This window comes from Thermochaetoides thermophila (assembly GCF_000221225.1).
Source record: "Thermochaetoides thermophila DSM 1495 unplaced genomic scaffold scf7180000011815, whole genome shotgun sequence".
In the NCBI taxonomy this organism is placed as follows: Eukaryota; Fungi; Ascomycota; class Sordariomycetes; order Sordariales; family Chaetomiaceae; genus Thermochaetoides; species Thermochaetoides thermophila.
In genome coordinates, this window is record NW_006383031.1 from 218,385 (window position 1) to 229,589 (window position 11,205).

Genomic DNA, 11,205 nt, shown 5'->3' on the forward strand with positions numbered 1-11,205 from the left:
ACAACACGGCTCCATCCTAATGGGAGCCGGGGCTTTTAGATATCATCGTCGGTCTGATTATCTCGGCGCGTATAACAAAGCCAGCATGATCGATCACCAATACTGGTGAAGGCTGCTACTTGAGATCGCAGGAAGAATGGAGTCGCAATCCGAAAGACTTCCGCAGCTTTCCCCCGAGGAGCTGCGGAACCCGCACACAAAGCTTAAGGTCAATGGTATGGTGATGGAGCTATGGCAGGTTGCGCACTTATACGGCATCGATGTCTCGACTCCTGACTGGGAGCATCGTACTGGTGCTACAGCGATGGACGTCCAGAGAGCATTTCATGGGCCAATTTCTCACAAGTCTGTCGAGAACACTCGGGCGGCTAGTGATTCCCACAATGAGTCCAATTCACACATCCAGGAACAACCGTGTCCCGACTCGCCTACACTGGCATTGAACACCAAAGAAAATCATTCTCCCAAGAACGTTAACAAGTGTGCAGGCGCCACATCTCCTCCTCCTGCTCGGCCAGTCCTCGACTTAGTCGATGAGCTGATTGATGAGTCTTGGGATTGCGCCGATAATGAGACCCAAGCTACGGAAGGAAATGAACAGTGTCAGCAACGTATTGCGGTTATTGGGATCAAGCGCAGTGTTAAGGTCAAACATAGACCTGATCATGGATCTGCGTCTATCTCAAGGTCAACGACAACCAGACTCGATTGCAATCCCAAGCCAATGCCAGCTCGGGCATTGCCATCTATTCCACGTCCTCCAAAGCCGATGAGATCTCCTCCAGCTCCTCCTACACAGGGATACTTAGCCAAGGAAGAGATCTTGGCATCATCTTCTAAGAATTCTCTCACAATTACGCCCCCTTCTGTGGTTGAGGGACATATACCTCAACAATTGTCTTTCCGCAATCGGCTGGAGAGAAAGCACAGCCATGAAGCCACCAGATCCATTCACAACGAGCCCATTTCCTCCAAGCATACCCGCAATGAGTCGGAATCCTCGATGGAGCAAGTCCCATTCCCAGAACTGATTCCACCACCACTCTTCACCCGAAAGGTCAGGCCTCAAGCCTCCATGGGTGTTATTCAACAACCCAGACGACAAGTCAGGCCGCATGCATCAATGGGAGTGCTTAACAGCTCCAGAAGGCTGGTTTCAGAGCAGGTCCAGATGCTGAGGGCTACTAGCCCACACGAGCAGTGCGATCGCGTCGTGCCATCGCAGAAGGTTGGTCATGGTACCTGGCCACGACGCGCAACTCTCCCGGTTCGTGGCTCAACGCAAGACAACACCGATCCAACTCCGACGAGTCCATATGACAACGGTTGCGCTACTCAAGCTTCCCGGTCGACAACCTCAATTCCCCAATCGGGGGGGAACAAAACCGCTACGGCTCCGACTGCTCCATATACCACTCCTTCCTCTTCTCAAGCCTCCAAGTCGACTACCTCGCTCACAACTTCATCGTCTGAAACTAACATCCAAATCAGTGATTTTGCCTCGATTCAGAATCCTCGGCTTCGACGGCGCTCACGCAGCGTTGGCGTGGGGGAGTGGCTGCAGCAATTCGAGACCGACATCCCGCCGGTGCCACCGATACCAAAGATCTTGCCAACAGGTCCTCGGCAGGCTCAAGCGTCGTTTCTCAGCCCGAATGAAATCGCAGTGTCCTCTCGAAATAATCAACAGAAAGCACATCAGCAAGAGTACCGTTTCGTCTCCTCCCCTATTTCACTTCCCTCTTTCAGCAAGAGGCACGAGCAAAGCGGTAGTTCGATGACCACCGCGACAGCTGACGACGTTAACCCCCCACAAACTCCGAGGAAGACTTCGACCAAACAAGAGTCTCTAAGAGGAATGCCATTAATTCTCAGCCCGGAGTCTCGAACTAGGTCCGTAACGCCGCCTCCGATTCAAGAGGTCGACCCAGGGTTGCAGTCGCGGTAGAGCCCCGATAGTTCCCCTGAGACGACGATGAAGAGGGTGAAGAAGGTTTTGAGTCTTGCTCGACTGAGGAAGAGAGACTAGATGTTTGCTATGGTCGGGGAGTGAGGAATATTGATGTCCAGAGGATTAACGTGGAACAGCGGACATTTGTCCTCCTGCTAGTATAAACGGCACATCACCTGAGACCTCTTTGAGTCTTTGACTAATGACGAATGATCATGTATATATATATATATATATATATATAGATAGATAGATATTTGTATATATTTATCTGTACATTGGACCTCAGTAGCCTCTGGTGGATGACGGTCAGGAAGTTTTGTAAGGAGGCGAAGGCGAGGGACGGTGACATCACAGCCGACCCCACAAACAATCAGGTACAGGTCATTCCCAAATGGGCTAGGCTGCCTGGGTGATCGCCAAAGCTCAGCCAAACAGCTTCCAGCCTTCCCCGTCGAAGGCCCACCTTTCTTCCCACACCCCCCCCCCACGAAAAGTTGCTTCCCGACGCGTCAAGCTTCATCAAGCCCGCCGAAAATAAAAAAAAAAAAGAAAAAAAATCCACAAAACAACACCTCCATCTCGCGTTGCAACGCTCATTCTCCCCGCCATCTCCACCCCTTGCGACACAAGCTGTTGCCGCCGCAGTATCACCAACGCCCAGCCACACGGCATGAACAACCCAGCGATTTGATCCCCGATTTAGCCCGTTGATAATGGGCAACGAACAGAGCAGACTGGAGGAGGGCGGGAGCGTCTCTGGAGGAAGGGCTCGCTCCATCTCCCCGCTTCCCCGCGACGACGAGTACCTCGGGGATGGGACCGATGACCTACGGCAGTATCCGTCGACAATGCCTGCTGGTTTGACAATGGGACGAGAGCCGACACGATCTCCTTCGCCTTCGCGATTATCTGGGTCTCCCGAAGCTCGCCGCGGCAAACACCGACCGAGAGACCATTCTCCCGGGACACCCCCGCAACGGTTTGCGGCAAGCCAGCCAGCCTGGAGCGCGCATTCGCCGGTTGATATGGAGATGTCGGCGTCACAACCTGAGCTGCGGAAGAAGAAAAAGAAGTCACGTCGTTCGAAGGGGCAGTCGCCTGTCAGGAAACACGAGAGCAGAGTGGAAGACGAGCAAGATCACGCGCCAGTAGATATCGACGATGGTCGTCACTACGAAGAAGCCGAGAGTCACATTTCCCCCCGCCCGAAGAAGAAGCACAAGCGCGCTTCCATCCATGTCGAAGAACCTGAACACGAACACGAGCCTGAACCGATTCGTGATGCGGTTGATCCTCCGGAATCAGAAGAGGAGCGTTCCAGCGGCAACAACAACAACAACAAGAAGAAGAAGAAGAAGAAGAAGCAAAAGAGAAAATCTGTGTCGTCACTTATGGATGAGTCTGTTGCAGATCAAGAGGATGAGTTGCTTGAAACTCAAAAAAACAAGAGGACTTCGAGAAGACAAGATGAAGTGACAGCAGAGTCGCCCAAGCATTCATCGAATCACAGCGATGTAGACATACCGGACGCAGATCTCTCAATGGTCCACACCGCAGGCGATGAACCCGCTAGCCAAGCTCCGCCGCCCAGCGCCCAACCATTGGAGAAGCGTAGTCGCAGGGATAGCGTGTCCAAGGCGCTCAAAAAGCGCAAACTCTCATCGCTTGACGATGCGCTGGAAGAAGATACCAGCCATCTTCATGAAGAAGAGTTGTCCGTGGCACTTGAACCACCAGAATACCGACCGACTACGCGACCGGCCACTTCTGCAGCAATGCAGCAAAAGTCGAAGAGAGTGAGGAGCGGGCCGACAGCGGAGCAGAATATCGATGTGAAGCAGGAGATTAATGAAAATGGGGATGAGTTGCATAGCATCCCGCAGTCGGAGCAGCCTGAGGAAGAGGAGTTGCTGGTAGCCAAGGAGCCTCCTTCGAGCCCCGAAAGCCACCGTGCTGATTTGGAAGAGGACATCAATGGCATTGTTGGTAAAGAGCCGTCGCCTGAGCTGGATGATATGTCTGTGGCTGGTAGTGTCGTTGAGCAGGCACATCATTCAGATCGTGAGGCGAGCGTCCGCAAGGAGGAGGAGGAGGAGGAGGAGGGGGAGGAGGATGCGGGCTCTAATCGGTCGGAAGACGAGGACGCAGGCATTGGGAATGATGGGGATGATGCTGCATCAGACCAGTCTGAAGAGCGCGAAGCAAGCGTCGATCGCGAGGAAGAGGATGATGCTCTCTCGCAGTCTGCTGATCGCGAGGCGAGCGCTGCTCGTGAGGAGGAGGACACGGCTTCAAATCAGTCGGGCGGCGAGGCGATCGTCAAGCAACAAGATGATGATGACTCTTCACAGTCGGCAGACGGTGAGGAGCAGGCTGATGAGGATGCTGATGAGGCGGCCTCCAACCAGTCGGAAGAGCTTGTTTCTGCCGCGGTCGCCCTCCTTGACGATACCGACAATGCTCTACCTGTTTCGACCCCGGCTGCGCGTCCTGCTCGAAGCCCTGCGCCGCGATCCTCGACTAAGAGGAAGCCAAAGCAACCTTTCTTCGTCGGCCAGGACGACCAAGAAGAACGGGAGGACGTCGTTATGGAGAGCGAGCCAGAGCGTGAGGAGGAACGGCAAGAGCGTCAAGAAAGCGAGCCGCAACGTGAGGAGGAACAGGAAGAGGAGCGTCAGGAGCCCCAACAAGAGGAAAACACCCGAGCGTTCGCCGAATTGCCGGTCAATGTCGTCGAGCATCCCCGGCAGAGAAAGCGGAAAGCTCTCCAAGAAACGAATGATTCTCCTGTCTCAACTGAACAGCCAAAGAAAAAACGGAAGAGGGCCTTTCAGAAGACGGAAGATGGCACAGGAAACGATGAATCCGGCCGATCGCAGTACCGATATGGCCCTCTGTCGGAGCAGGAACAAAACCAGGTTACTCGCGCGCTTCAACGGTTCCGCGAAGACGAGCAGATGGAAGAGGAACAGCTCATCAAGCTCATTCACGAGAACCCGCTCACAGGAGGGCCACTCCATCGCGAGCTATGGGCCTCCGTCCAAGAAGCCTGCCCGTCCCGCCCCCGGCAGAAGCTCATCAATTGGTGCCGACAAAAATTCCACAACTACACGGCCCGCGGCACGTGGACTAAGGAGCAAGACGAGGAATTGTCGCAGCTCGTTGACAAGCACGGCCGCAAATGGAGCTACATAGCCGGCCTGATTAACCGACACCCCAGCGATGTCCGCGACCGCTGGCGAAATTACCTCGTCTGCCGCGACCGCAAAAGGTCAGATTACTGGTCCGAGGACGAAGAGGAACGCTTCCGCAAGATCGTCGAAGACGCCATCGAGGCTATCAAAGCATCCCAGGATCCAGCTCAAAGCGATAAGTCCCCCGAGGAGCTCATCAACTGGCTCAAGATCAGCGAGGCAATGGGCTTCACACGCTCTAGGCTACAGTGCATTGACAAGTGGAAGCGGCTGCGTGCGAACGAGGTTGCGGAGACCAAAGCTCCCACCGTCCTGCCGCAGGGCAAGTCCTGGCGGTTGGAGAAGGCGCGTAAGGACCTGCGCAGGATGACGGTGCAGGACAAGTATAGGCTTATGTGCGCCATCCGCGACTCGGGCGTGGGGAGAGAGACGAAGATCAATTGGAAGGATATTGTTGATCGCGTGTTTGACGGCCAGTACGAGCGGCAGGCATTGATTGTGGCGTGGGGACGTCTCAGGCAGGCGGTGCCAGAGTGGGAGTGGAAGACCACGCGGGATTGTGCGAAGTATATGTGTGAAATGTATGAGAGGGAGGGGAATTTTGGCCCGGCGGATCTAGATTGGCCTGAGGCGAAGGAGGATGATGCGGCGTCGCAGGCTTCGCGGCGTGCGGCTAAGCGCCGGAAGCGGGCGAAGAGTAAGGCCGTTGCGAGGGATTCGCCTGAGCCGGAGGGGGGGGATGCTGAGGCGGAGGAACAGGCTCGTGCGGAGGGTGAAGATGGTGCTTCGGGGTCTCAGGAGCATGATGGTGAAAGCATTGAGGTAGCAGCGACGCGAGAACAGCAGGCCGAACCCGAAACCGAACCCGAACCCGAGCTCGGTTCTGCCCAACCCTCTCCCAGTATCGACGCCAACGCTGCTCGCCTCAAGCGCCGTGCGAATAACAAAGTCTACGACCGGAGGTCCAGCCTCGGGGGGCAAGCTATCTCCGACACAACTCCTAGTAGGGGTTCCGAGCGCACCCGGCGGGAGTCTCTAGCCAATGGTCACGCCGGAGAAGTGCCCTCGGCGAAGAAGGCGAAGACTGTTGTGGCTTCTGTTGTAGCTCAACAACAAGCTGATGACGGTGAGATTTCGAGTGACATGGATGACATGGAGGATATCCCGGCACAGTTGCCGAAGGCTGGTCAGGAAATGTTGTGAGGACGGAGTCGAAAGTTGACCAAACACATTAATCTTGTGTATTCCAATTACGCTACACGGTTTTGTGGCATTGCCTGAGGAGTAGGCTGCTTTTTTGCTATGGGTAATGAGCATAGTCTTTGGCGGCGAGATAGCTTGTTGCTGATCGGTGAGGATAGGGGACCTGGTGGTTCGGAGGTTTTGTTGACCTGGAGTCCGTCAGGGGCCTTGATTCTGGCAGGTTGAGGCTTGCTAGCGTGTAATAGCCAATATTGATACCCACGAGAAACAGAATTAGGTAATTAGTACTCTTCCAAGTGTTTCGAACGATGGACTTTTGAGGAGACATTCGTGGCATATCCAAGTCAGAGTGGCTCTTGATGTTGCCTTCAGGACTGAACCCTACCAACTCCTATTCCAATCCGACTCTGTGCTCCGTAAGTGAACTTATATGCCAAAGGTACCGGAAACTCAGACTGATACCGAGCTCCCGAAATTTACTAGCGATCTCCTTTCTTCTTCAATCTCCCCCGCAACACCTTCGCGTCCGTTCTGTCATTACATCAGCCCTCCCCGGTTCTCTACCACCACCACGCTCTGCGCCAGTGCTAATTTCTTCAAGCTCGATCCCCCCAATGACCCTTGCCATCGTCGGTGAGCTTGTCGTCGCTGCAACATTCTCCCCCTGCTCTTCCTGTTTGTCACCCTCCACCGGCACAGGCCCCCTCAAACTGGTATCCACAAATTCACCATCATCCACCAGCGGCGAGACTCCGTGGCTGTGGCTTCTTGATGAGGAAGAGCGAGAGCCATGTGAGTGAGTTCCGCTTTCGACTGCGATGCCGTCGACCATTAGGGCGGAGTGTCTTTCGCGGAGGATGGGGTCACTCGCGGACTCTAGGGTGCCGTGTTCCCTGTCTGATCCTCGCTGGACGGATCCAATCTCCCTCCCTGATGATGTGCTTGGGTGCTGAGGAGACTCGCTCGCAGCATCACCACTGCGCAGTCCGGCCCTCTCTGCCCAAGCCCTAGCCGCATCCGCAGCCGTCCCCGGATACCTCATCCCCTCTTGGTATTGCTGACCTTGTTGCTGCACATGCCGGTTACACACCGGCCCCGACAGGGTGCTCCCCGCGCCTTCACCAACCTCAACCAAGTCATCATTATCTCCATCCCCTTCCTCAGTCCCAGCTCCGCTAGCACTGACAGCGATACTCCCCCTCCCACCAACACCCGTATCTGCGCTTGCACTGACGCTATGGGAGTCTGTCGATGCGAGGATATCTTCCCCGTCGTCATCGTCTGCAAGGGATTGCGATTTCCCGCTGCGGTCGGTCTCCGTCTCGCTTGCTGTTCCAATTGTGCTAACCTGTGTAACAGCGCGGGGTTGACCGAGGGAGTCGAAGTAGTAGTAATGCCCCGGCTGGTACCCCTGCCCGGTGAACCCTGCTGCAACCCCTGAAGTCGTCGGGCTCGCAGGGATGTGGCTCGAAGATGTGGGAGTCGACGCTTCAGAGGAGGTGCGGGCATGTTTCTGCTGTCCAGCGGCACCAGCACTAGTATTCGCAGTTCGGCGTAAGCCTGGTCCCGAAAAGGCGTCTAAGCTTTCCAGCCAGCCGAGGCGGATGGCGCGCTCGTTGTCTCTGTGTAGAATTGTGCCGTGATGGCCTTCTTTGATAGCCGTGGTGGATATGGCAGAGGCGAGGGAGGGGGTTGTGCTTAGGGGGGTACCGCTAGCGGGGTGTTAGCGATGGAATTGTTAAAGGGAGGGAGTGGCTTTGATGGTTCTAGAAAGCTTGGACAGGTGACCGAGACGTTTGGAATTGGGATACTCACGGGACTTCTGAGGGTGTCCCGGGGCCTGATCCAGGGCCGGTGATGGTGCTGGTCATGGTCGTCTGAGAGGATGGTTGTTGGGGCGCAAGAAGAGGGGAGAAAGTCTCGTGATGGCTTGGTGTAGAGCTGCTAGATGGGAGGTTTTCGTGAGCTGGCTCCATGTTTCTAGATAGGTATATTTCCGAGAACTTTGCTAGTATACTGAGGAAGCGGCCTAAGAGGGAACAAAGACGAATCACGATAGCTACGAGGAGGAAAATAAAAATAATTGGGAGAAATGGTAGAGTTCAAGAGGAGGGACCGGGCTGCTTTTAAGAAGACACATGCGAGATGAGTTCGAGGGGATGGCGGCAATGCATCCAGGAGTGTCAATTACAGGAATGCTTACAACCACCAACGCATCTGATGATGACAAAGAAGAGCTTGTCGCGGCAAGCATCTGTGATTGCGAACTGGCATCAAACATATGTGGGAGATTTCCTAAAACGGCGAGAGGATGACGTCGATTGCAAGCAGTCCCAGCAGCGGGTTACAGTGCAGACAGTACCGAGACGTCGTTAACTGCACTGTATCCCTTGAGCTTATGTAAAGATATACCAGAGTAGGGCCTTTACTTTTTGCCCTTCTCCTTCAATGACAAAAAAAAAAAAAGTCAACCATCCTCCAGATGAAAAACCTGGCTCTTGAACCAGAAACAAGCCGAAGACATTCTAAGCATAGAGGCAGTAACATGCTAACTAGCTCAGAAATGTTGAACCTTCTAATCTTCACCCACTCACCCACTCTTATCGCAACAACCCTTCTTCTCTTCTCCCTCCCGGACGTCTAACCTTTGCATTCCCCCCTCCAATCCCGTCCTCTCGCTTGTCCCATTCAACTGCACACTACAATTAACCTCCTGCCTGCCCGGCGGCACATCCAGCGCCGGGTTCCTCTCAAAAAAGTTGACAGGCCTCATCACCACGCGGATCGTTTCCGCCGGCATGACGGGGAAGTCCTCCACCCTCGGGATATGATTGATCCCAAACTGCACCCACACCACCGGATCCTTCCCCTCTTCCAAGCTTTCCCTCCTTTCAGCCCAACTCCTCACCCCCTGCCCGCCACGACTTTGGTTCGTGTACCAACCGCCCGGGTAGAGCTCCCGCTCGCGGTAACGGGTCACGTAAACACTGTGATCAGCAAACTCGGCGCGTTTGTAGTGGAAGGAGTCCTTGTCGGCTAGGATGGGCTGCATGGGCGGGATCTGGAGTTTGTATCCCACCGCAGCACCGTTCACAGGGTTGGTGACGGAGGGGTTCACGATCTTGAAGGTGCGATTCTTGGACGGGTCAAGGTCGAACCCTCCCGTTGTTGTGATTTTTGTTTGGGTGACGGTATACCCTACCCCGTGGGGGTTTAGTTTCTCGTCACGCGGCAGGGGATGAGCCTCGTCGTAGACGACGGTGTTGCCATGCCCCGCGATCATGGGGTCGATGCGCAGGCTGAAGAAGTGCTGGTGGTGACCGGCCAGCACGCCGGGGTGGACAACCGTGCCGAAGGGGTGTGGGGTGTGGGAGAGGTCGACGTCGACGGGTTGGGTAGAGAGGATCCCCGTTGCGCGGGCTTCGTAGGTCAGGTCGCCGGCGGTGTTGAAGATGAAGGCGAGGATGTACTCGTAGTTGCTGACGGTGATGATCATTTGTACGACGAGCTCGCGGTTTCGGACGACGACGGCGCGGTTGGTGCGGTAGTTGGTGTGTTTCCACAGTATACCAGCATCCTGCTCATGGATGCAGATAACGTTGGGTTGATGGACGGGCTTACCATCGCTGTCTGCAAGCACTGCGTCGAGGTAGTAGATGCTCCCTAAGCAGTCGCAGCCGAGCTGGAGGTTATTGGCCATGATGCCGGCTCCCGCATCGCCCAGGTCGAAGGCGGCTTTGCGGTGGAAGGGATGGCGTGGGTCGGCGTAGGGGATGGACATCTCGGAGAGGCTGAGGCGGTAGAAGAGGGGACGATTGTCGTAGTGCACGTCGTAGAGCACAACGCCTTCGCGCTGGTTAAAGCCGACTTTGAAGTCCCATTTTTGCCAGCGGATCGTGCGACCCAGTTCGGAGAAGGGCTCGACAGTGAAAGAGGCACCTTCGGGCTGGACCACTCGCAAAGGCTTGAGATCGGTGCGTAGGGTTTGAGCCTCGGGGATGTACTCGTTGGGTGGTACGGGCTGCCAGGGGGAAAGGGGCTTGATGGTCTCGTCGAGGCCAGTGGGCAGCATGTCGATGCGGATGACTTCCAGGGTAACCGGGTCAACGACGGGGCAGATGGGCAGGGGGAAGGCGTAGTGGCAGCTGTCTGGCTCGTTGGGGTTCTGGGGGTCGCGCATGTAGAGGAAGCAATGCATGAGGCGTTTGTCGTCGTAGAATTTGCCTTCCTTTATGCCATCCGAGCCTGAGAGGGATGTCAGCAACATGACAGGGGAATTTTTGGAGAGAGCAGCTCACCATAGATCCAGGGATCAGATACTACAACTGTCCCCGGCGGCAGCTTCAGCTTGGCAATGTACTGTTGAACCTCGGGATGAGATAAGGCCGCTTTCTCAACGGCAATAATCTCCTCGGCATCGCCATTGGGATGGGTAAAAGGCCCAAGCTTCACATTAGACTCGACCTTGCGTTGTGTCAAGTTCACGATGGCTTCGTGAACATCGTGCTGTGCATCTTGTCAGCCAATGTTCGTTTGTAAGAGACTTCGGCCCTGACTGACTGTTCCCTTGAAGTAATACACAACCAGCGCCCGTCGATCAATGGGTGTTGGCCTCTTCCCTTCCCGCTCAGCAATGAGATATGGGGCAAGCTCTGCTTTTGCTGGCTCGAAGAGCGTGATGACCTTGAAGCGGAGAGTGACATTGGATGGCCAACATCCCCGTACGAGGTTTGCGCTGTCGATAATTTCTTGGACGGAGAGCGGGCCTAGGGGGTGCGTTCTTGGGAAAGAGGACTCATGTGAAGGGGTGCTGGAAGGCGCTGCAGCCGCGATGCTTTCTGATGATTCTGACAT

The 11,205-nt window shown here is 55.2% G+C and overlaps 3 protein-coding genes across 3 annotated transcripts; 2 read left to right on the plus strand and 1 right to left on the minus strand.

Annotated features, from left to right (window-relative positions):
• Positions 1 to 136: 136 nt before the first annotated feature.
• On the plus strand, positions 137 to 1,948 carry CTHT_0016780 (uncharacterized protein; the record flags this gene model as incomplete). The annotated part of the gene is made up of 1 exon (XM_006692117.1): positions 137 to 1,948. The coding sequence occupies one exon, from the start codon at positions 137 to 139 to the stop codon at positions 1,946 to 1,948; it is 1,812 nt and encodes a 603-aa protein (XP_006692180.1).
• A 719-nt stretch (positions 1,949 to 2,667) lies between these two features.
• On the plus strand, positions 2,668 to 6,351 carry CTHT_0016790 (putative DNA-binding protein; the record flags this gene model as incomplete). Its single annotated transcript, XM_006692118.1, has 1 exon — positions 2,668 to 6,351. The coding sequence occupies one exon, from the start codon at positions 2,668 to 2,670 to the stop codon at positions 6,349 to 6,351; it is 3,684 nt and encodes a 1,227-aa protein (XP_006692181.1).
• Positions 6,352 to 6,850: 499 nt separating this feature from the next.
• CTHT_0016800 (amine oxidase-like protein) lies at positions 6,851 to 11,205 on the minus strand (the record flags this gene model as incomplete). Its single annotated transcript, XM_006692119.1, has 5 exons — positions 6,851 to 8,063; positions 8,167 to 8,295; positions 8,946 to 10,596; positions 10,650 to 10,857; positions 10,912 to 11,205. The coding sequence occupies 5 exons, from the start codon at positions 11,203 to 11,205 to the stop codon at positions 6,851 to 6,853; spliced, it is 3,495 nt and encodes a 1,164-aa protein (XP_006692182.1).